Here is a 26,322-nt window from a genome sequence, read left to right on the forward strand (position 1 = left end):
CGTTACTCCTCGTGAAACGAGGAGTACCGGTAGTTCGGAATAGGCACCCTAGTCCGAACTACCTAGTTCGAGCCCCGTGTAGCCGCGCTACACGGGGTTCGAAGCAGCGGGGATTTAAAAATGGCGGCTCCCCGCTTATGCTAATGAAGCCCGGGAAATTCAAATCCCGGGCTTCATTAGCAAGTGCGGTATGCATACATTACCCCGCTAGTTCGAACTAGCGGGGTAGTGTAGACATACCCATAGAGAGTACGCTTATAAAGTTTGCAGATACCCAGCTGGGATGGGTTGCAAGTGCTTTTGAAGACTGGGTCATAATTCAAAATGATCGGACAAACTGGAGAAATAGCATGAAGTAAATGGGATGATGTTCAATAAAGACAAATGCAAAGTATGCCACTTAGGAAGGAATAATCAGTTGCACACATACAAAATGGGAAATGACTGAATTGGAAGGTGTACTGTGAAAAATGATCTAGGCGTCATAATGGGCCACAAACTACTGAACTGTATAACACTGTTGCAAAAAACAAAAAAGCAAAACCAAAACCAAACATCCTTCTGGGAATTTATTAATAGGAGTGTGTTAATCAAGACATGAGAAGTAATTCTTCTGTTCTACTCTATGCTGATTAGGTTTCAGCTGGATTACTGTGTCCCGTTTCGGGTGCCACTTATGAGGAAAGATGTGGAGAAATTGGAGACGGTTCAGAGAAGATCAACAAAAATGATTAAAGATCTAGAAAACATGACCTACGAGGATTGAAGATTGAAAGAATTGGGTTTGTTTAATCTGGAAAAGAGGAGACTGAGAGGGGACATGGTAACAGCTTTCAAGTACCTAAAAAGTGTTACAATGAGGAGGGAGAAAAATTACTCTCCTTAACCTCTGATGATATGACAAAAAGCAATGGGTTTAAATTGCAGCAAGGGAGGCTTAGGTTGGACATTAGAAAAAGTTTCCTGTCAGTATGATTAAAAACTGGAATAAATTACCTATAGATACTGTGGAATCTCCATCTTTGGAGATTTTTAAGAGCAAGTTAGACAAACACCTATCAGGGATGGTCTAGAGCCATGGTGTCCAAACAGTTCTGAAGCAGCAGTCATTATAGTGGCCACTGCTATAGCAAACTAGCCTCACTCAACCAGCAAAATAGCCACATTGTTCAAGCCAAGTAGGCACAGTCAACAGGCCAAACAGCCACATGTGGTTAGTTGTTAACATGCCGAACACCATGGGTCTAGATGGTGCTTGGACTTGCCATGAGAACAAGGGGACTGGACTCGATGACCTTTGGAGGCTCATTCCAATTCTAGTATTTTATGACTCTATAATTCTAACTCTTTCAAAGGATATAATAGAGTAAAAGCTAATTTTAAAATTCACAGTAAATTCCAAATTTATATTGTCAACTTAATAAATTGTTATTACATTGATGTTGTTTTTCTTTAAGACATTTTTATGAACCAAAAAAGGTATTAAAAAGTAACTTGCACAATAAATTCTAGCAGTACATGGATGTAATCTCTCGTCCAGGATAAATGATCCAGAATTAGTTTACCTATGTAAAAGTTTAGGTCATTATACAAATGGACAATGGTTAAGGGTGATGTTTGCTGACAACCATCCAAAGTGATTTAGATTTACATGCATTGGCATAGCATTGGAGTAAAGAGGCAAAGTATTAACATAAAACCCTGGTTACCAGCATGGCAAACATGTAAATAATGTTTTCTAAAGCGTTGGCTAAACTTAAAAACAAACAAACCAAACGCGAAAAAAATCTTATAATTTTTCTGTGATTTTCTCTAGTCCAGAATTGTGTCTATCAAAATACATGTATTTCTGCACAATCATATTTTAAAGGAAATGTTTACATCTACAGGTTGAATACCTCTAGTCTGGCCCTGATTGGTGCCAAACCAAATAATCTGCACGACCACAGGAAGTCAGTATTGTCTAGCATCATTACCAACACTTCCTGGGATCTTAGAAGACATTTAGAAATAAATTAGAGCTAAATAATAGCATGAAACACAGAGAGCCAGCACAAACTTTATGGGACTGCGGGAAACTTGGCCACACCCATGATAAGTGGACATCCAGCTAACTAAAATCATGCCGGAACAAGACGTTGCTGGACCAGAGAATGCCAGAATCGAGAGGTTCAATCTGTAATACGATAAGTTTCTGAATGCTTATACCAGTTCTTTTAAGTTCCTATTCCAACTTTTAAACAGTATAAATGGGCAACTTGCAAATTAGCCATATTAAGACTAATAGTGAAGAATGAACAGCAATCTAATTTTTACTTCAGCCGCAGCCCTCAGAGTTCATTTTCCCCATATTTCAATTTTGTTTGTTTTTTAAAAATATACAAATGAAAGCAGAACTCAAATTTATGCCACAGTTGTTGTAATAAACAAAGAGTAGGTTCAAACACTGATTAAAAACAAAGGTCAAGAATAAAAAAATTAATTTCTCATCCATAGACCAGTGCTCTGCATGTGTTCCATCACGGTTTTCAATTCAGAAGTGTAACAAGTTAAATGACCCAAGACTGTTTATAGCCAACTAAAAAAAAAAAATCTAACAAATTTTGATACCGGTGGCTGTAATCCCACTGCCAGCAACAGGAAAAACAAATAGTATAAAACCTGGTACCAACAAGATAAATCTACAATTTATACAATAAATCCTTAAGAATTCAGACTTAAGGATAAAATATTTTCCTGAACTCAGCTCACTGTGCACTGCTTACTATAACTAATAGAATGCAGTTTTTTCTTCAAAGTATTAAAATCAAAATTCACAAAAGATAGTTATAACTGGCATACACAAATACATGTACAGTAGCTAGAAAATATAAAAAGATGTGGCTAGAAGATCTGTCAAACAACTTTTGTTTTTCCAATCATTCTGTAATAAAGTACCTTGTAACATTTTAAAGATGGCTTTTTGACCCAGGAGACTGAGATTTTATTTCACAATGTCTTATGATGTACTGTATCAATCAGTACTGCATGAAGTAGTCCCAGTATTAACAAAGGTGCATATTACCCATTGGAAGAAAGTCAATTAAGCAGTTGGCCAATTTTCAATGGCCTAGAAAATTTTCACTGAAGCATCTACTGTTCAGCAAAAGAATCACCCCCCATTCCTCCCCCCAAAAACAAAGACAACCCAACAAGAGTGCTTCTCTTTACTTACATTTTTAAAATAGGAAAACTGCTTGTTTTTATATATTTGCATTCTTAGGTAGAAACTTGGTATGCCATGCCACATCAAAGAGCATATTTATGACAAGTTAAATCCTTTTTGAAAGAAAGTTCATGAACGAAACTGCCTGTCTCAATTACAGCATACCAATAGTATTTGCTACAATATTTTTAGCAGTCTGAAAGCCAACAATGTGGAATGTACCAAGAGATGTCTTACAAAGAACTATGATAGCAGATATTTAATTATTTAGGTTAGTTTACTGGGTTTTCATGTTTAACTTTTTTGAAGAATCAGAACAATTCTGCAGAAATTAGAAAACTACAAAAAGATATCCACAAAAATAAAGTAGAAATCCCCATTCTCTTTAAAGTTCAAGTAATGACATCATCTTCACAGCACTTCCTTTAGACAATGGCATATTGCTCATATAAAAGATCTCTTATTCTATAGAAGTCCTGGCAAAGACATCCTTCCAATCCAATGCGCCCTGTTTCAGTCTGAAACAAAAACATATTTGAATCTATTATCTTTACGTGAGATGGTGAGGGACATACTTTGCATATTGTTATCACATAACGTGTTGCATATATTCCAGAGAATTTTTTAAACATACTTACCCTACGAACAGCCACTAGGTTGTTGCACACAAGCACCCCTCCTACAAATTCAGCTTGAATTCCTTCTCGCAGAAGAACTTGTTTAAAATCAGACAGTCTTGGCTCATTCATGAAAACAGACTGATGTCCAATAACCTTTCAATGAATAAAGTATAATGAAGCTTCTAAAGAGTTAAGACAGTCATTTTTATGAAGCCTTTATAATAAAGTAACTTAGTATCTGATTGGAAAAATATTTTTTATTCCATTTCCCCTTTGTTAGCTGAAATGATTTCAAGAAGTCTTCCCTCTAGCAACTCATGATCTGTGCTAGGAGCATGAATGTGTGTGGCAGGGCAAGGGAAATTCCAGTTTCCATTCCAAGTTCAGTAATCTGGGAAAATACGTAGGAGGAGATTGCCATCCATGCTCCAGACCTTTTATGTCAGATGAAAGGGCCCTGTCAACCCTGAATCTAGCCAAGGGAAGGTTTCCCTCTGCATAGGCATTGTGTAAGACAGCCTTAAGGCTGCCCTGGTAGGACCTGCTCACAAGCCTTGGAGCAAGTGGTGTCCTGGGAGCAGTGACCTGGTAATCAATACTGTGGTTCACAGCACAGCTCAGGGAGGCTGCCACTCCTTGGACAGCTCTAAGTGATTCCCTAAGTTATGCTCCAAGGGATACAGAGGCCCCCAACAATACTAGTTAGGGAGAGTACAAAGGTGGCTACCTATCTCCACCTGGGCTAAGAGTTAATATCTGTATGTCTCAGTTCTCTCTATTTCTTAAAAGGAATTAATGATATCTATCCAACTACATAAAAGTATATGAGGACTAAGTGCAATTCTTATAGCACTCTTTGTTCTATCTGATCCGCTGCTAGACAGTTAGATACTTTTTTAAATTATATTTGTGTATGTATGTATCTTTACCCTACATATCATAAGGAAAAGGATTTACCACAGTGTCAGATGAAATTTAAGAGTAAATCTAAGGAGTGATACCAACTAGGGCTTTCTTAATCGCAGCTAATACCTGTGATTAACTGAAAACAAAATGAATGCGTTATTTTTTTAATATGTTAATCGCATACCTCTAGGAGGCCAGCGGTTTGCATCAGCAGTGAGGGGGCTGAAGCCCCATCCCACAGCCTATATTTGAAAATATAGAAAACATATAAAACTGTTTAAATAAATGTTATTGTTTAAGAGTGTGATTAAAACTATGATTAATCACAATTAATTATTTAATATCACAATTAATCATAATTTTTAAAATTGTTTGACAGTACAAATACCAAATGATTTCCAAAGCCATGTATGGTAAGCACACAGGCTGCATAACAAATAAAAATTTGCATTGCATCAGTATCTAGAACCCCATCTGAGATGAGGGTCACTTTGTGCTAGGTACTGTATGTCTACTATATATTTGAGAGAGTTTGTGAACGAGCAAGTCTGTCTGTCTGTCTGTTCAAGAACTGCTCCTAAATGGTAAGAGCAAAGACCACCAAATTTGGCATGCAGCTTCCTCCTATAACTTAAAGCAAGTTAAGGGTTTGCAAGGGGGGACAGGGCTGAAGCTCTCCTGCCATGCATATGAGGATGTATAAAACCATACAGAAAAGAGACAGAATCACCAAGCACATGAAAAGGGTGGGCGGGCTGCGGATACCCACCCCATCTCCCTCTCCTCCCCACATTCCCCCATCTGGGACTGCCCCAGCCCTGAGTCTCTCACCTCCCTAGGCACACTTTAGGCAGGGTGCCCTCCCAATTCATATGAAAACATTGCTGGCTGTTCCCCTTCATCAGGGAGATTGAGGAATGTGCAAAGTTTGCTCCATTCCTCAAGCTGGGTGGGAATGAAGGGGGAAGACAAACCTGGACCTGCCCCAGCTGAGGAACATATACCCCTCTCACAGCTGTGTCCTCTGCAGCTGCAGCGGCCATGGAGAGGTGCTCTCACCTGGCCCCACCCTGCTGGAGTGAGAGAGGGCTGGGATAGTCCGATCTCCTAGGGGAAGCCTGCATACTGAACCCCTCATCCCCAGGCCCATGATTTAAATGAAGAAAAACAAAAATTAATTGAGTTAAGGACCTGAGCAATATTGGGCAAATCTAGTTATATATAATAAAGAGATATTCTCTGCCTTGAAGAGCTCACATTCGGAACAAAGAAAGCAGTAACTGTGTAAACAATTGTAAAAAAATCACATTAAGATGCCAATTTACACCACAGTCTAACATTAGAAACCTTACTCAAGCAAAGTTCCTCACTTTAATGAGACTTTTACCTGAATAAGTCCCACTAAAAAGTCAGGCACAAAATGTTGAAAAAACAATACCAGTAAATAATCCCCACAAATATAAAACTGAAATCCCCACCAATATGAGAGCACATAGCCAAGATAAGACAAAAGCTTTTCTACCTCATGTGGTGGCAGTGGTTCTAGAGTAGGAATGATCTCGCTCTCTTCACATACTTCCTTATCATCATCATCAAATAGACTTTTCATGGCCTTTTGCTGTGCAACAGCACTAGAGTCAGAAGAAGGCATATCCACTTGCATTTCCAAGTCTTCTCCATCTTCCCTCAGCTCTCCTTCTTCCAGAATGACTCCTGTGTCCACTTTTGAAACCCGCATGTCCAGGACACCATCTATCCAAGCTAGTTCTGCATCTTTCGCTTTACAGAACTGAAGAGAGCTGACCAGAGAATCTTTTAACCTGACCTAAGTGGCACACAAACAAAAAGAACAATTACTTATCTTGTAACTGTTTTTCTTCAAGATGTGTTGCTCATGTCCATTTCATGTAGGTGTGTGCGCGCAGCATGCACACATCATCGGAAATTTTTCCCTTAGCAGTACCCGCTGGACCACCAGGCGAGCCCCCTGGAGAGGTGCTGCTATACTAGCCAATATATACCCCTCTTGCCCTCCACCTCCTCAATTCCTTCTTACCAGACCATTCTGATGAAGGTGAGGTGGGCGAGATGTGGAATGGACATGAGCAACATCTCTCAAAGAACAACAGTTACGAGGAAAGTAACCGCTCTTTCTTCTTCGAATGATTGCTCGTGTAAATTCCATGTAGGTGATTCCAAAGCAGAAACCTTAGAAGGCGGGGTCAGAGTTTTACCCTTCCACTGAACGGAGGGCAGCCCTACCCAGTGCTGCATCCTCCTTAGCCTGTTGGGTCAGTGCATAGCGACTGGAAAAGGTGTGGAGAGAGGACCACGTGGCAGCCCTACAGATGTCCAGGATCGGGACATGAGCCACAAAAGCTCCAGAGGAGACCTGAGCCCTAGTAGAGTGGGCCAAGAGGGGAAGGGCTAGAACCTCAGCCAGCCCATAGCACTCCCTAACACAGGCAGTGATCCAGGAGGAGATCCTTTGCACAGAGACTGGCTGACCCTTCAGCTGCTCACAATGGCTACAAAGAGCTAAGGCGACCTATGGAAGGGCTTTGTCCTCTCTAAATAAAAGGCTAAAGCCCTCCTGACATCCAAAGTCTGCAACTCCTGTTCCTAACCCAGTGCGTAGGGTAAAAGACTAGCAGGAAAATGTCCTGTGACACATGGAGGCTAGACACCACCTTCGGAAGGAAGGCAGGGTGGGGGCACAATCTGATTTTATCCTTGAAGAAAACTGTGTATGGGGGATCCAAAGTAAGAGCCCTCAGTTCGGACACATGCCTAGCCAATGCAATGGCCACTGGAAGGGACACCATATATAGGACAGGTGCAGGAGCAAGCACGTCGCCAGGGTTCAAAGGGAGGTCCCATAAGTTTAGACAGGATCAGACTGAGGTCCCACTGGGGGACAGGCTGCTGAATGTGTGGATAAAGCCTGTCCAGGCCCTTCAAAAATCTGTTCATCATCAGGTCCACAAAAAGAGTCTTACCCCGGGCACCCAGGTGAAAGGTGGAAATAGCCGCTAGATGAACTTTAACTGAGGAGGAGAACCACTGTAACCTAAGATCTAGAAGGTGGGACCAGGGTATCCATGGGCAATACTCCCCTCTGGATAGTCCAGGCATGGAAGCGTTTCTTCTTGGCCAGATATGTAGCCCTAGCAGAAGGCTTCCTACTGCCTCGCAGTACCTCTTGCACGCATGCTGAGCACTGTTGTTCCGCTGCTGTCAGCCCTGCAGCTTCCAAGCCATAAGGTGCAAGGACTGCAGGTCCAGGTGGCAAAGCCTGATGAAGTTCTGCATCATCAGGTCCAGGACCAGCGGGAGAGTGACCTGTCTATTGCAGGACAGACTCAGGAGGGTCACGAACTAGTGCTGCCTGGGCCATGCTGGAGTGATGAGAATCAGGGATTCCCTGAATTCCCAATCCCTCAGGAGAACTCTGTGGACTAGCGTGAATGGCAGAAATGCATAAAGGAGTCCCTTGGGCCAGGGGATGAGTAGCGCTTCTCCCAGAGAGCACCGCCCCAACCCCATGAGAGAACAGAATCTTAGGCACTTCCTGTTCTGACCGGTGGCAAACAGGTCCAGAAGGGGAAATCCACACCTGTGGAAAATCCAGAGAGCTGCATCCCCTCAGAGGGACCACTCGTGGCTGGAGAAGGACGTGTTGTTGGATAGAATGAGAACTGACCTGTTCCTGAGCTGAGGGAGGAAGGCTGCACAGGCAAGACAGACTGCCTGCAGCTCCCTGACATTGATATGCAGAGAGAGGTTGTCCCGGGACCACATACCTTGTGTCCGCATGTCTCCGAGATGGGCCCCACAACCAGTGTCTGACGCTTCTGTCACAAGACAGAGTGTCGGCATAATGGAACTCCAGCACAGACCACCTCCTCCCGAGTCCACCAATCCAGGGAGCGCAGGACATCAGAGGGAACTGTCACCACTCTGTCCCATGGGTGAAGGGACGGGTTGTGAGTCCGTGCAAGCCACAGCTGCAGCGAATGCATGCAGAGCTTGGCACACTGGATGACGTAGAAGCACGTGGCCATTAGCCCCAGGAGGCACATGCAGGCCCTGGCTGCGGTCATCAGGAATGCCCGCACGTTCTGGAAAGCTGCCTTGATTACCAGAAAATGGGACGTGGGAAGGGAAGCCCTGGCCGATGTGCTCACAGACTATCACTTAGGTGGGTACCAGGGTCAATTTTGACACATTCAGGAGCAGTCCCAACTCCCAAAAGAGGTCTTGAACTAAGGCGATGTGAGCCCACACCTTGTTCGCGGAGCACCCTTCTAGAAGCCAGTCAACCAGGTAGGGGAACACCTGGATGCCCTGTTTTCCCAGGGTGGCAGCGACAACAGCCATGCACTTCCTGAAGAACTGGGGGGCTGTGGAAAGGCCAAAACAGAGGACTGTAAACTGATAATGGTCCCTGCCCACTGTAAAGCGGAGGAACTGCCAGTGGTGGTGTACAGTGGAAATATGAAAGTAAGCATCTTTTAGATTGAGGGCAGCGTACCAGTCTCTGGGAGTTAAGGAGGTAATAATGGATGCCAGAGTCACCATACTGAATTTGGTTTTATGATGAAGGCATTGGGGTCCCTGAGGTCCAGGATGGGATGAAACCCACCCTTGGAGACCAGGAAGTATAGGAGTAGAAGCCCTAGCCCAAGAACTCTAGGGGAACTGCCTCTGCAGCCCCCAAGATGAGGAGCTGAAGAACCTCCTCCCGAAGGGGAAGCCTGTGAGAGGGGTCCCTGAAGAGGCACAGGGAAGGGGGATAGGAGGGAGGGGCAGAAAGGAAGGGATGGTGTACCCCCTTCCCACCATTTCTAGGATCCAATGGTCCAAGATAATGGATTCCCAGGCCCAGCAGAAAGGGAATAGGCAGTCCCGGAGAGGGGGTATGAGGCTGGCAATCTGTCCTCGGGCATACCCTGAAAACCCTTAATGGAGCCCTGAAGACTTGCTGGGCGGGCCCTAACGCTGGTCATGGGCCTGCTGGGAATGGCGTCTGCCAATCCTTCCATTGCTGTTTCTACTATGGAGATGGGAGAAGTGCCCTGCTGGGAGGATCTAGGGGCATTTCTGCCTGACAGAGCGTGTAGTTGGGTAGCAGGCATGTGAACAGCCAAGGACCTTAGGCCTTTCCTTGAGGTCATGCAGACATTGGTCGGTCTGCTCAGAGAAGAGGTATAAGGCCCTCAAAGGGAAGGTCCTGGAAGTCCTGGTGTTCAGGACGTACACTCCAGATCCCTGCAACCAGGAGCTGTGGCATGAGACCAGTCCTGTGGCCATACACTGGGCGGCTGCATCGAGGGTGGCCTGGAAGGTGGCCCGAGAGACCATCCTGCCTGCCTGCCTCCATGAGGGCTCTAAACTTGGGCTGAGAGTCCCTGGGAAGCAGTTTGGTAAACTTGTCCATGGATGCCAAGGTGATACAGCCATAGCAAGACAACAGAATCTGCTGGTTCGCTATACGGAGTTAAAGACCCCTAGATGCACAGGCCTTCCTGCCCAAAGGTCCATTTTCTTGGCGTCCCTATTCTTAGGCGTGGCACCCGGTTGGCCCTTTGGCTGTCCAGGCAGTGAACCAAAGTCCCCGGAGGCGGGTGGGAGAAAAGGTGTTCATTCCCCTCCTAAGAAAAGTACCACCGCTCAGCCTTCTTGTCTGTTGGTGAGATAGAGGCCAGGGTTTGCCAGAGGGACTTCGTGATTTTGGCCACAGTCTTGTTGATGGGAAGTGCCACTCAGGTAAGGGTGTTGGGCTGTAGGATATTGACCATAGGGTCAGAGTCCTCAGACACCCTCTCAGCCTGGACTCCCAAGCTCTGGGTTAGGTAACGAATGAGGTCCTGGTGGGACCTCAAGTCCGTGAAAGGCATGGAGGGGATAGAGTCACTCAGGGCCTCATCCAGAGAGGAGGACAAAGACCCCTTCATGCCAGCCTCCACAGGGTCACGGGTTTGTGAGGGGGCCTGAGAGGCCACACATGAGGGCACTGTGGTGGGAGAGCAACAGGGGCCTCACTCTCCAAGGGTCTCAGTGACGTCTGGCCTGGAGGAAGGGACTGGCCTGCCGTGGGGGACTGAGCCAGTGGGGTTGCTGAAGGAGGTGCCCAAGACCCAGAAAAGAGGGTCCACACCCTGGCTCTGGTGGTAGGCCCAGGGGATCCAAAACAGCCACTAAGTCAGGCCTTGCGTTTGTGGAGGCCGGGACTGCAGCAGCACTGGTAATGGGACTGGCTGGGCCCATTGATGATGATGCAGATGTTGGTGAGTGGAGGCACAGCGGTGCCGCAATCGGTGGCAAGAATAGAACTGGTGCCAGGACCTGGATTTGGATCCCCAAGATAACCGTGCAGACTGCACCTCTGAGTTGGTCAAGTACTCCGAGGTGGACCAGGGTGGAGTGGAGGCAGTTGCAGCAAGTGATCTCCCTGTTTGGAACATGCTGGGCCATTGACTCCAGCTTGCCCCATTGCCAGGGAGGAGGGGGAGGCATGGTCAGAGCCGGTAGCTGCAGAGCTTGGTGCCATACTCGGTACCGCCCAAGGACCTTGTACGGGTGCCAGGTCCAGTGCCAGGGCGCGGGCTGGTGTTGAGGCTGTCACCGGTCCCCAAGACTGTGGATGGTACTGCACTCAGTACTGGGGAGGCAGGTGTAGGTGCCGGGTTGAAGTGGTGATGTCCCCTCACTTCTAGGCCCGACCTGGCTCATGATACTTGGTTGGGGCCAGTGCCAAGGTAGGGGAAGAAGACAGCTCGATCAAATCCCTGGCCACCTCGAAGGTCTCCGGAGTGGAGGGCTCCAGGAAGTCCCGCACTGGGCTGGAATCTTGGCACAGACTAGAACAGTTTTTGCCCGACTGCAATGGTCTGGGCACAGTGCTCGATGGTGCTGCATGCCCTACCTGAGGGCGCACAGAGGGCACGCACCGTGGGGGTGACCTGCCCCTACTAGGGCTCCTCTTCTTCTGGGGCACCGGGGACTGAGGCCAGTGCCGAGGTCTACGTGGTACCAGGGAGGTACATAAATGGCCTAATGCCTCCTGCACCAAAGTTGGTGCGCTCTGAGTCACGGGGGCCAAGTAGGATGCCAGTGCCGGGTGGAAAGCTGCCTCCATAAGAATAATCTTCAAGCGCGATTCTCTCACTTCGTGCGTGGCTTGAAGGCCTTACAGATTTTACAGGCCTCAGACAAATGGGCCTCACCAAGGCATTTAGGGCAGGCAGAATGAGAGTCACCGCAGGGCATAGGCCTCTGGCACATCTCACAGGGCTTGAAGCCTTGAGGCCAAGGCATGTCCTGCTGTACACTCTGGGAGCACGGTGCGAGTCCTGCGGTTGAGTCCTTAGCACAAGAAACAACACTTAACAACTGCTTAGAAAGCTAAGAAGAACTGTGAAACTTAAACTGCTAAAGGGCGCTTGCTGAGCAAGAGCAGAAGCATGAGCGGTAAGAAGGAATTGAGAAGGTGGAAAGAAATTGAGGGGGTGGAGAACCAGCAGGGGTATATATTGGCTGGTATAGCAGAGCCACTCCAGAGGGTTCCGCTGCTAGCCCAACAAGTACAGCTAAGGGAAAAATTTCTAATGATGCACGCTGCACGTGCGTACCTATATGAAATGGACATGAGCAATCACTCAAAGAAGAAACAGTACTGACATTTACGTAGGCAAACTTGACAGCACATTTCACAGGCTCCTAACACCAAACTTTTTAAACATTAATCATTTCCCCATTCATTATGACTCGATGTTTTTTGGATCCACCATACTCTTTGGAAAAATAAACAGAAGTAAGGCACAATATTAAATGACAGAAGAGTACACATGGATTTCATCTTACAATTGGTTTGGAAAGTGGCAGAGAAAAACCAGTGCTAGTGTTCTTTTTTGATAAAGATACTGAGACTAGATTGTGGCATTTGAGACAGCAAGATCTTGTAGAGTTAAGGTGAGGCTTTCATTGCAACACCCTTTTTCACATATTTTCCTGGTGTGTTGAAACTATCCTTGACTGGTCTTAGGATATTCAAGAATGGTTCCTTCTGCATATTTGAATTATTGGCGAGATTAATAAATAAAAAGCCACTTAACATATCAACTTTGCATTCAAAAGGGCACTTATGCAGTTCTTTACTAGTTATGATGGAAAAAGACTAAAAATCTAAACCTTCAATAAATGAAATATCACTTTTAACCATATTCATCTAGAATCTAAAATCTTAAGAAATTCCAGTAAAAACCTGCCTTCTGTGAGACATCACTATTCAGTGGCATTGTATTCCCAAATCTAGATGCTGCTGTTGGGATCAAATATATAAAGGAGACTTGCAATATTTTATTATAAAACACCCACCACAATCCTCCCAAAAAACTAATTAATTTCTTCTTCATTTTCTGATGTCCCCATCTGCTTCTTTTTCAAATGTTACGTACTTTGCTAAACCAACAACAGAAATAGCAAAGACATGATTTGCACACCAGAGAGCAGAAAAGGTTTCAGGACTGATTCTGAAATCTGACTTTTTTCTGTATTGCAATGTTTCTAAAATTATCCACAAAATTCTCTCTTTAGGAGAGGCAGCAGCACTGGGTGACAGGCAGCTGGTCTATGAAGGGAACTGTTTTTTAAATTGGCTCCCCCTCCTGGACAAGCTCCCACCTGGGATCCGGCTGCCTCTGATATAGTAGCTACCAGCACCTCCCCTGGGGACTATAGAATAGTTGACTAACAGATAAAGAATTCATGAGGCTACTCAACTATTCAATTAACCGATATTTAACATCCTTAGTATGGAGTTTCACTGGCCTTTCTCCAATCAGCTTTTGAATCACGCATTCATATCCCACTCCTTTCAAACTGAGTTAGGTACTTGTGTCCTTAGTTCCCTTGCCCCTTCATTAAATTTCTGCTTCAAAGCTTAGTTGGAACCATTTATAATGCTGACATGCTCATGCAATTTCTCTAGTTTCTTTCCTGTTACACAGAGAGAGAGACAAACACACCCAAGCACACTAATGGTTTAGTTGAGGTTTTCACTAATATTAACTTGCACTTGACAATTGTATTTTCAGCTAATACTTGGGCTATTTCTTTTCCATCCAAAACTCTTCTAAGTAGTTTCAATAAGAATTTTGGATATACAGTGAATGCAGGACTTGGACTCAAATTATACCTAAACACATACAATGTTTTCAGCAGGGCAAGTTGAATGAGATACCTTCCTTTTGCACTTCGTAACTGCAGGCTTAAATATGTAATCATACATTTCTATTTATGTAGTGATTACATTTATAATGTGTAGGTATGGTATATCCACAAAATTGTAAAGGAAATGTTTCCATCTTTCCCCAGAAACAAAAGTTATTTGTCTTGCCTTGGTATGACTATATTGAGGTAGGCAAATACCGGCCTGTGGGCCAGATCCAATCCACCAGGGTTAGACCCTGGTGGGCCACTACCATTATATTTACTTGTGCTTCACAGGTACAGGCAATTCCAGCTGATGTTGGCCACGGATTGCCGTTCCTTGCTAATAGGAGCTGTGGGAAGTGGTGTCCCAGTCTGTGAAGTCTCCTGCAGCTCCTATTGGTCAGGAACAGTGCTCTGCGGCCAAGATCTGCAATCACAGATACTTGCAGAAGCACAGGTAAATGTAGCAGGAGCTTGCCAGGAAATAATCCTGGATAATCACCACCATTTTATTGCCCAGCCCTAGACTAGCTGCAAGAATTCCTTCCAAAGGAACAGCTAAAAGAACATAGCCAAAAGATCAATGTAGCTCTCACATTCCTCAGTACTTATACAACTGACAAATTCTACTATCTTACCTGATAGATGTGAGTCTCGCTGGTCGCATCTACAGTTTCATGCAGTTTAGGCATATAAACTTTAATATCTTTTCCACCAAAAGCTCTGCAAGATTCTGAAAGGTCCTGACTGGCCTCTGGTGGACCATGGACAATGATTAACTGTCGTGGCTTCATCTGGTTAATGATTTTTTTAATGGAGTCACCATCTGAGCGTCCTTCATAGTCTATGTATGTAACTCTAGCTCTAATTTGATTTAAGACAAAAAAAAATCTTAATGCTTTATGTCCTAAATTTAGAAAGAATAATTATTATGTCTTATTGCTGTAACACATGCTCTTCGTCTCCCATTCCCCCTCCTATTCTATCCCCCATCATGCATAAAAGTAGACTATAAGCTCTTTAGAGTCGAAACTATTAATCAAATTCTGTGCCATCTTTAGGAGAGGCAGCTCAAAAAAGTGCAGCTCACAGGAAGCTCTAAGTATAGTTGTGCTTTCCTGACTCCAAAACCGGCTGCAGCACAGCTTAGGCAGCCCAGGAAGGTGGGACTACTGTAAGTTATGGAAGTCTTCCATGTTGTTTGCAGTATAACCCAGAATAGCAGTAGTTATGCACACTATCCCCCAAAATATCAGAGACTACACTAGGAAAAGCATGCAGGGAAGGCCACAGTTGGGTCATATATGCTGGTCCAATGCAACGCCCGCACAAGTAGAATTCTCCCTCAGCCTGTTTAAGCCATCCAAATACCATACAGAGGTGAGGGAGAGAAAGGGGCAAAATCTTCTTTTATATCTTTTCATCTGTGCTACCAAGCACCCAGCATCTTTCTGGATGCTGTAAAATAATAATGTAATACTACATTGGGGAAGGTTTCGTTTTCTTTACAAAAAAAGGATTTGATATATGATTCTTTAAATATATGCTGTTATTTCAATGATTTTTTGCCCTTTACACAATTTAAAAAACAACAACAACAAAAAATTATCTTCCAGTTCTCCAGAAAAGTCTCCCTTTGGACTTGGAAAAAAAATAACCATTATGAAGTTTCACCCTTGCAAATTTTTTTCCCGGGGGGGGGGGGGGGGGGGGAGGGGGGGCGGGGAAGGAGACCCAAATGTAAGCAACTGAAAGCTTGTTTGCAATGTATCAATCATTTCACTTGCAAATTTCTAACAAACAGTGCCCTCCAGCTGTGAGCTTATCTAAAAATCACTTACTTTATTTCCTTTGATTCTGTTGTTGAAATACATTTTGTAGGAACATCTGATAAATCTTGGTCCATAGGCTCATCTCCATTTGTCAGACCAGATTCTAATTTACTCTTTTCTTCTTCAGTTGCTTGAAGCTCTGGAACTAGAAAATCTTCAGGCCTAATGTTGGAATTTATAATTATATGTATTAAAGTAATGCCATGGTTTTAGGCACTATATAACATTTACTATTACATTATATTAAACTTATGTTTCTTTGCAATTAAAAGTAAAATAAATTCAGCAAAAATGCTTTAAAAGATTCCAATATCTAAATATGCTCAAGGATATTCCACTTAGATGAGCTATATTTCTTCTAGATTAATATATGTTAGATATTCCGATTTCTGAATTTACTATCAGCAAACATTTTGCAAGATTCTCTTGCTTTTTAAAAAGTTCCTTAAAAGGCAGATAGGAACTGCTTGCGTCCAAGAAAGAAGATGTTTTCCCTTCTTTTCATTTTAAAGTTTACAAATCAGATTGTGTAATTTAAACAAAATCAGGTTCACATTAAACAGAAAAGAATGTAATCACTACTTTCTTCTAGGATAAGGAAAGTACCTAGACAGGCAGCATGATTTAAATGGACTGATCTTGAGGAAAAACTTAATTTCAGTCCTGGTCTATCACTAATTTTCTAAAGAAGCTACAACAACTTATCTTAATTTTTGTCTGTTATCCTTTGTCTAAAACAACAATAATACCTACTTCACAGAAGTGTCACATGTGCATCAAAAACAAAATACTATACAAATAATATTACTTTTGTTTCCCACACATACTTGATAATCTCCCCATATTCATCCCATTTAATTCTTTCTTCTGGGGCCGGAAACATTGGATAAGATTTCTTGGCCTGTTTGAAGAAGCTTCCTTTTCGCCCACCTTCGCCTTTCATCATCAAGTCATGTTTAGTTTTATGCACAGTTGGCTGATCAATATCCTCTTCAACATCACTCTCATCACTGGAATCTATATCTGCCCTGAAATGTCACCCCCAAATGGATTTTAAGTTATTTCTTTAAGTTTCATATTACACACACAGTCTGAAATTTTACACAACATTGCTTGCATTATCTGACTGTCACATGACTAATTTTGCAATTAATAAGCATATAGAAATATTTTAAATCAGTTACTGCTGGAGAACTAAGATGATTTACAAACTTCAGAAAGCCCACGACTGTAAAAGAGATCAGCTGAAAGGGTCCAATAAATCAGAACATCCAACTGATTATGATCTGATATATTTGCATCTATGAAAGCTACAATTTTCAGGTATTTCCAAAAGATAGTAAGGAATCACACTGGTTACTTGGATGCTGTGCCTTTTGCATTAATAGCCCACTATATTAATAGGAAATATACTTACTCTTTGGACTGTTCTAACTTTTTAGCTGCTTCTTTCTTTAGTTTCTCCTTTTCTAGGTACTCCTCAAGCTCCTTCCCTTCAAGTTTGACACGGCTCCTCAACTAAAAAAAAAAACGAGAGAGAGAGAGAGAGAGAGAGAGAGAGTGTAAAAAAACAAAAGGAGGGGAAAAATTGTATTAGAAATTAGAATATATAACATACAAAAACACTAACTTTAATACTTGCTTCTACTACACTAGTTAAAACTTTTAGCCTGTCATAATACCAAAGTGATTAAAGGAACATTCTGCCATCCACATTCAGTTGAGCAGTAACTTACTCTAAAATGGAAATAAAATCCCTAATATCATAAAACTGAGCAAATACGGTATTACACACTTAACAATACAATAGGTATACCAAAACTGTATTAAAAATCAACTGATTCACTATACAAAACTCCTACATTGAAACTGAATTTCATGTAGTTACTTAAAGTGGAGACATTTTTCCCTTTCTTTTAGTAAATGAATAGGGCAAAATTCACCAATAATATTTGGTGTTGGTATTCTGCTTTCCCTATCTTTGCCACTGACAGACAAAAGCAAAGTTGAATACTGTTATAGAGAACAGTAGCATATTTCACTGTGGATTTAAAGGCGGCCTACCACTACAGAAGTTTTTTTTAAATAAGACTGTATCCCAAGGACAATTATGCATGAAGTGTCATCCTGTGCATTTAGGAAATGATAAAAGAAAGCTGGAGAATCGATATGAGATATGCTAAAGAACTTCTTTAAAGCATTGTGTGTACACACTACCATACGAACCACAAAATCAGGGGCAGCTGTAGTATGAAAAATTATTGAAATTAGCTGTATAAGTCAACTGTTCCTTTTTATTTTCCACCCTTCGTTTTACCTTCTTAAATCTATTGCACTAATGTAACACACTCAGCTTGACTGTCTTTTTCCAAGTGGTTTTGTCCAAATAGGATACTGTACCTTGCTATGTAAAAGTTGATAGGAAACCGTACAATCACATTCTGTTTACTGTAACATGGGTGTGCTTCTGTGATGTGAAAGGTTTTGGGTTTTTTGTTTTTTTTTTTTTTAGCAATTTCTATACTTTATAGATTTCATAAGCTTACTCTTCAGGTAATATTTTATAATTCTCTACCATAAAATCTACTTTTGATCTTATTCTTGTTTAATGATGCCATGATTATCTATAATTACAGTTTAACACAACAGGAAACAAGTGGCTGTTAAAGTCTCTCAGCACCTAGACAAAATTGTCAATAGCACAATCAAAGAAGAAATGTAATCTAAGTCTTGCACACACTGCCACAATTGGTAAACATCAGAAAATGTGAATTGTAACATATTTCCTTACCTCTATATCAATAACCTTTTCAGAAGGGTTGTCTATAAGGAATCGTGCTAGTGTCCCAGGTGTGGTCCTATAAGTTAAAATTACAGAGTTTTTGGAATCCTGACACCACTGTATAAAGAGATCTCTTGAAAACCCACATTCCAAGTCAGGCTGGCTGGCAAGCACAACTTTAGGACTAGGCACTCGAGCCAGGTCAGAAAGACCATGACATAATGAGAGATGGCGGAACTGAAATGGATTGTTCCTCTTGTCTTCAAAACACCTCATGAGTTTGTCACTCATCCACTCAACCTAAAAGAGGAGTTGGAAAAAAGTGTTAAGCTGTCTGTAGGATTTATATGGTACTTTTCAGTAACTAAAACCAATGTACGAACTCTATACTTGTACATGAAAGCATTAAAAAATGCTTTTCTAGAGATTCTCAAGTTGACAGGTATACCATGTACACACAACAAATCAGTCTCTTTACTAGGGATATTAAATATCAGTTAATTGAATAGTCAATTAAACTAATGAATTCTTATCAGTTACTTGACTATTCTATAGGCCCCGGGGGGTGGGGCTGGCAGCCAGTGCGCTCCAGCCCCACTCCCAAGGAGCCCCCCCACCACTCTGTGCTGCTGCATCTCTATCAGAGGCAGCAGGGTGGTCCATAAAGGAAGCAGCCCCAGTCTAGGGGGGCGGTCTGAGCTCCCGGACCCAGCACAAGCCCGAACTGAGTCAGGCTGCCTGCCCAGCTGGCTCCTAATACACTTCAAATCTGGGGTGGGGAACCTCAGACCAGTTTTCCTCAATCCAACCCCAAGGCTCATGCCTCCCCCAACAGTGAGGAGCTTATGTTGGTGATCCAGCCCACTCCCACACACTATCCCATGTTGGGGCTGGAGCACACAAAATCTACTAGGCTGGGTCCCCCAAGGGTCTGGTGTTTGAGGAGAATGCGGGAAGCGTCTTTCTCCTTCTCAGTCAGGGGCCACATCAGTAAGGATTTGTTTTTAGTTTTTTGCTTCTCACTTGTGTGCAGCCCCCAACTGTTTTTCCTGTGGGTCAGCAGACCCAACCCAAAAAAAGATTCCCCACCCCTACTTTAAATGCAGAGCTGCAGCAAGGGGAAGTCCTGGACCCAGCACAAGCTGGGACTGAGCCAGTCTGCTGGCCAGCCTGCTAAAAAATTTACTGGAGGGGGAGAGGGTGGAATGTATGTAGTCTATAGCGTTCACCAATAAGCTTTTGCTTATCAGTTAATCGGTTAATCTACTACACTATTACATCCCTACTCTTTACTAGGGATGTTAAATTTAGACTAATTTACTAATCAAATAGGTTATGGGATTTCCATCGAAAAATGGAACTGCCTGGCTCTCTCTGCAGTTTAAAAGTAGAAGCCTAGTAGGGAGCACGGGGCCAGTGGGGAACTGGCCTGTACTCCATGCGGCGCCTCAGGCTTTTACATGTACAAGAGCCCCAACGGGGCTCTTGAATATTTCAAAAGGAAGCCGCACAGACAGCACAGGGCCAGTGTGGGACTTTTAAGCCAGCTTCCCCCAGCACTTGCTCCCCCACCTTCCTGCCTCTCTCTGATAGAGGCAGCAAGGCGGGGGGAAGCAACTACTAGGATCACTAGTCGACTATCCGATAAGCTTATGCTTATTGGAAGTCAACTAGTTGCTTACATCCCTACTCTTCACTAATACCTTTTTGTGGGCAATAACATAGCCTGTATATAAATTAAAATATATTTAAAATTTTCCTTAATCACATCTGCAACCTAGGCTAACAGGTCATGTGGTACAAAGAAAATGAATTTATCTATCTATTAAGTCAGGCTACTGGAAGAATTCTGGCTGTATGTTACTTGATGGGAAGAATTTAGGTTATGAGTACCCACTCTGTAATAGATCAATAACACAGAAATCTTTCTTCCTGCTAACAGAATTACATGTCCTTGGATAAGCCTATTGCTATCAAGCAGTATTAAGAATGAAAACAATTAGCCCCTTCATAGTTTACTTTAATGTCAGAACACACCTGTGATTTAGAAAACTCCACTACATTGTAGCTGACATTATTTAAAAGTGCTAAAGAGTAAACTCCTAATCCTGCATCTTTTGTTCTCCAAATCTGATCAAGAAGTTGGGCAAGTTCCAGAACTCTGCCTGCTGTATCCACGGCTATTAACACATTTCCATCACCTCGCAACGTCTCCAAGACATTGGCTGGAATGAGATGGGAGAGGAGAAATAAAAAATAATTAATTAATTAATTAATTAAAATCTAGTAGCTGCACATAGCACCATACTTAGAAGAGGAAAAATATTTTTATTTTCTCTATCAAACATCATAACCAAGAAAACTGATCTCAAAGATTAACTGAGGGTACGTCTACCCAGCAACATTATTTCAAAATAACTAGCGTTATTTCAAAATAATGTTGAAATACCATCAAGCTGGAGGACTTATTACTCCGACTCTTGTAACCCTTATTGTAGAACGAGTTAAGGGAAGTCAGAGGAAGAGTGCTCTATTTCGGAATAAGTGCTGAGTAGATGCTCTCAATTTCCAAATAAGCTATTTCAAAATAAGCTACACAATTGACACAGCTCAATTTGCATAGCTTATTTTGACTTAACCCTTGCTGTGCAGACTCATACTGACATTAAGCAGCACTGAAAATCTTAGCTTCAAAAGATATTGCTACACAATACTGATTGAAATTAATGGGAGCTATGCCTCTCTTGTACAGGTTTGAAAGGCTTGAACTTAATATTTAATAGTAATTTCATTTTCTTTTGATCCTTTTTAATATTTTTTAAATGAGGCATAAATAACTATTGAAATTAATTCCTTATCACACAGTAAAGAGTTCAGTTCAGACTAGATTAAAATATGAAGTCTCTGAATCAATGTTAGGAAGCATAACAAGCACTTTTTATCTTAAAATATATTTATTCACAGGATCACTAGCCTTAGAAAAAAATAAAAATAAGTCAAGAACTTAACTGAAAATTTAGCATTCTCAATTTTCATATGTATAATATTTGTTATAGAAAGACAAGACTTTATAACTCAATTGAAAAACAGACACTTTCCATTATTATACTGCTTTAACTGATTTGTCAAAATACATACTTAACAGTTGTTCATCTCTTTGCTTTCGTCTGGGTTGTACGTAAGTAGCATTAAAGGAATCTGTGATGAGCAGTGAAGGCCTGCTCAACATTTCCAGAGAACATCCATTTAAATGGCTGCAGAAAAAGAAGTTATGCCACATAATTGCAGTTTTTGCTTTTCCATCCACAAGGTAAAAGAAAAAAAAAGTCTTAAGAACCAGTTTCCAATGTGCAGAAATGGCATTCCCCGTTATTTGGCAATTTTTCAATTAGACTCTCAGTCTTAACAAAAAAAGAAAAAAAACTTGAAAAAAATCTCTCTCGTTGTAAGAATAAGATGGTATTTCTTAAGAGAAAAAGTACTGGAACATGGAATTTATAATCTGACTTTATAACCATGCACTTAGGCCATATTCAGCAAGAATAGTTTTGTTTAGATCAAAAGCATGACAACTTTATTCTGTTTTAATTTTCTGTTTATCATGCCTTTCCTTGCCCAAATCTCTCATCACTCCTTAAACTTAGCTAAAGACAAATAAACCCCAAATAATTATGATGTTTTATGTCTTAAATTTCTTTGACTCTTATTCTCAGATTTTATTCCATTTGTCACTTTAACACATTTTAAATTAAAACAAAGTCTTCCTAAAGCTATACAGAATATACATTCTCTCTTTTGTGGAAGTGGGGAAAGAGAATGAATTTTGCCTGTGTCCCTCTTTTAAAGGACCTTAACACTTTGACAATACCTATTTGCTTCTTTTAAGCACTAAAGTTACATCTAGACTGCAAGGCTATTCTGGGATATAATAATTTTAGAAATAATGGATGCACTATTTCGACATCCCCGTAAACTTCATTCCATGAGGAATAAGAGATATCTTGAAATAGTGCTTTACAAGTAGTCCCCGGGTTAAGTACAAGATAGGGACTGTAGGTTTGTTCTTAAGTTGAATCTGTATGTAAGTCGGAACTGGCATCCAGATTCAGCCGCTGCTGAAACTGACCGCCAGTTCTGACTTACATACAGATTCAACTTAAGAACCCTAAGTCCCCAAGTCAGCTGCTGCTGAAACTGACCAGCGGCTGATTCCAGGAAGCCCGGGGCAGAGCAACTCTGCCTCGAGCTTCCTGTAGTCAGCGCTGGTCAGTTTCAGCAGCAGCTGACTTGGGGACGCCTGGGGCAGAGCAGCTGGGGTGCTGCTGGGTTGCTCCAGTAGCGCCGCTCCTCGGCGCTACTGGACCAACCCAGCAGCACCCCAGCTGCTCTGCCCCAGGCGTCCTGATTCTGCCGCTGCTGAAACTGACCAGCAGCGGCTGAATCAGGACGCCTGGGACAGAGCAGCTGGGGTGCTGCCGGGTTGGTCCAGTAGTGCCCAGAGCAGCGCTGCGGGACTGACCGGCAGCGCCCCAGCTGCTCTGCCCCAGGGTCCACAACAAAAGCCTGATCTGCTGAGGGAGGGGGGCACACTAGCTGCGCCCCCCCCCCCCCCCAGCAGACCAGGGACACGGGGAGCAAAGCCGCAGCGGGGTGCCGCGCCTCTGAGGCTTTGCTCTGGCAAAGCCTCAGAGGCGCGGGAACCCGCCGCTGCTGCGGCTTTGCTCCCGGTGCCCCTGGTCTGCTGGAGATGGTCCCCAGCAGACCAGGGGCACCGGGAGCAGCTTTTCTCGCCCCGGAGGTCGAGGTGGCAGGACCGCTGCCTGCGAGCTCCGGGGCGAGAAAGCCCCATTCGTAAGTGCGGATCTGACATAAGTCGGGTCCGCGTAAGTCGGGGACTGCCTGTATTTTTAAATCTGGCGCTGTGTAGACAGACCAAATTTTGAAATAACCTATTTCGAAATAAAATTGAAATAAGATATGCAATTAGTGCAGCACAAATTTTGTATCTTATTTCAATTTTAGAGTGCAGTCTAGACATGGCCTAAGTGACCTATATTTTTTTTTCATTTACTATGAAATGTCTATCCTATTTGACTTATTCTTGAATTACTTCTTCATGAGACCAGCTGTGAATATTCTTACAAGCAAATATTACCCTATAATCAAACTTTGGTCATAGTAGAAAACGAACACTGCTATTTCCTACAAATATAAATCTAAGATTCAGACTCTCCTCCCCTGCTCCCAGGCCAAGTGAAGCCTTTGGCATCTGCATTTGTATCTAGATTACTATGCAACATTTATGTCTGTCCTCCCTCCCACCACATCTGCAGTCTTCACTAGAACTTGGACCACATATTGGTATTCAGGAGCTCATTAGCATGACTGTTTTTCCTGGATAAAAGGGACAGCTATTTATCATTGTCTCATTCTACTTCTAAGAAAATTGTTTTTTAAATTTTTATTAAAAAAGATAATGTTTATATTTTTATTTTTCCTTTTCAATTGGGAAGAGAGATTTCCCTCTACTGCCCCCAGCTGTAGCACTGGACATTGCTTGAAAACTGACAAACTAAAAATAGGATTTGAAAAGGAGGAAATAGAGACCGTGCTGTTATGTTTTACATAGCCACCATCAAATCTAGCTACTTGAGTTGAAATGAAGTTGGCAATCTTAGTATTTTATGTTAGTGCAAGAATGTTTCAGGCTGTTTAAATTATCTAGCAATACTAACTGAAATTTAGAGGAAAATGATTTGCTGTGTTGTACATACATCTCTCTCTTGTGGTTGAAGTCAACAGCATAAATAATTTCTTCTTCTCCATCTTTGACAATCTTCCAAATTGTGCCTCCTATCATGTGACCAGCTGGCAGTGGTGTAATAGAAAGACCATGCCCTTTCCCTGCAGGAACAATATTGTAACTTTTCAATATTTCAGATATAGCATGCATCTTACAACACATTATCCCAACCACAAGGCAGTTTGAAATAAACCACTAACCCTGAGATACTATTGAGGGAGGGAGAGTATATTAGGGAAACCAGATATCAGTATTCCCTCCAGCCTGACTACTAATAACTGTGGAAGGTTTCAGTATTCCCTGTGATTAGGAATTCTTCCCCATTTAGCCTTGGAAAAATGGAGAGTGGGGAAAGGTATACCAGTCTTAGGTTAAGTTTGTTCCAGCTGTGCTGCATTGCCCGTGAAACACATAACTAGTGGCACTTTTTGCCTATTCTATGAACATACAAATGAATTGATGAAATGTAGCCATCTCTGGAGTACAGAGTGATTGCATTTAACCATACAGCAATATTACAGAGTAGCAGCAAGAGAACAGCATGTTTTAAATAATGACTGTTTCTATGAAAAGACACAAGATGTGTGTAGTTACACAGATTAGAAATCACCCAGACCATGAGGACTCTCACTTATTTTTTATGAAAAATATCAGGAAATGTATTTCTAGTGTGCCATAGAATAGGTAATACACCACTTATTTGCATGGAAATAGTCTTAGAATTTATGACAATACACAAATGTGGTGATGCAGCACTAGAGAGAAAGATGGAGCACAATTTGGTATGTAACCAGTGCAAACTTTCAATTCTTGGAAATGTCCAGTGTGTACTCTCTGAACTAATTTACATTACAAATATGACAAATCAAGGGACCAAGTTATAAGACAATTCAAACTTTACAAGTCTTCTTATTGGTTCAGTTAGTCTGGACAGGACTTAACTTTGTCTCCATAAATGGGTTAATGCTTAAAAGCAGTAGCTCTCAATTTTCCAGACTACAAGACCCCTTCAAGGAGTCTTATCTATCTTATGTATCTCTAAGTTTCACCTCACAAAAAAAAAAATCACTTGCTTACAAAATCAGACATAAAATACATAAGTGTTACAGCACAACTACTGAAAAAGCTGCATTCTCGTTTTCACCATATAATTATAAAATAAATCACTCGGAATATAACTATTGTGCTTGCATCATATAGATGAGTATAAACAAATCATTGTATGAAATTTTAATTTATACTGACTAAGCTAGTGTTTTCTTTGTACCTGTTGTAAAGCTATGCAAATATCTAGATAAAATGATGTACCCCTGGAAGACCTTTGCATACCATCGGGCATGTGTGTTCCTCTGGTTGAGAACCACTGCATTAGACTACTATAATTTGAGCATAAATCCCCAACTTTTCTGTCCATTTCCTGAAGGACTCGATTTTGTTTTTATTTGTGCTCCTTTTCACTTGGGGAAAATATGTAAGCAGCTGTCAATAATGTTACCTTCAATTAACTAGCAACAAGATGTATTTGAGAGATGTGGAAGGCATCAGAAAAAATAAAGACAAGAAATAAAATATAGGACAGGAGAGCCAAATTCAATCTGGAATAATCCTCATTAATTTCAATGGAAGCGGGGCCTTTTTCTGAAATATAATCATTGGAGCAAATCCTCAGCTAGCAATCAAACTATGACAGCTTACACTAGGGGTCTCAAACTCCCAGGCCACAAACCAGTCCCAGACACAGGCATTAAAAGACAAGTCAGCTACTGCATCTTTTGCTGTAGTTTTACCTTTCAAGTTCACAATCTGAGAGAACTTGAGCTGCTGTATTTTATCAAAAGCTGCATCTACATCATCCAATGTAAAAAGAGTGAAATCTTCTGTATTGTGGCGAGACTAGCATAAAAGGGAAAAAAAGGAAAACATATTACAAAGCCTGAAAATCATCTTCAAAGAAATTA

General features: G+C 42.1%; 1 protein-coding gene across 2 annotated transcripts in view; it reads right to left on the reverse strand.

The window, feature by feature from the left end:
• Positions 1-550: 550 nt before the first annotated feature.
• CPSF2 (cleavage and polyadenylation specific factor 2) overlaps positions 551-26,322 on the reverse strand; it is a 39,927-nt gene continuing 14,155 nt past the window's right edge. For both annotated transcript variants that reach the window (XM_014578876.3, XM_025189923.2), the window contains 12 exons: positions 26,152-26,257; positions 24,336-24,465; positions 21,700-21,815; positions 20,599-20,786; positions 18,571-18,861; positions 17,197-17,297; positions 16,607-16,807; positions 15,789-15,941; positions 14,586-14,811; positions 6,254-6,556; positions 3,844-3,978; positions 551-3,723 (listed from right to left, as the gene is read on the reverse strand). In XM_014578876.3, coding sequence (XP_014434362.2) covers positions 3,631-3,723; positions 3,844-3,978; positions 6,254-6,556; positions 14,586-14,811; positions 15,789-15,941; positions 16,607-16,807; positions 17,197-17,297; positions 18,571-18,861; positions 20,599-20,786; positions 21,700-21,815; positions 24,336-24,465; positions 26,152-26,257 — 2,043 coding nt within the window. In that variant the 3' untranslated portion in view covers positions 551-3,630. The remainder of the gene's footprint in view (positions 3,724-3,843; positions 3,979-6,253; positions 6,557-14,585; positions 14,812-15,788; positions 15,942-16,606; positions 16,808-17,196; positions 17,298-18,570; positions 18,862-20,598; positions 20,787-21,699; positions 21,816-24,335; positions 24,466-26,151; positions 26,258-26,322) is intronic.

This window comes from Pelodiscus sinensis, chromosome 4 (genome assembly GCF_049634645.1).
Source record: "Pelodiscus sinensis isolate JC-2024 chromosome 4, ASM4963464v1, whole genome shotgun sequence".
Taxonomy (NCBI): domain Eukaryota; kingdom Metazoa; phylum Chordata; order Testudines; family Trionychidae; genus Pelodiscus; species Pelodiscus sinensis.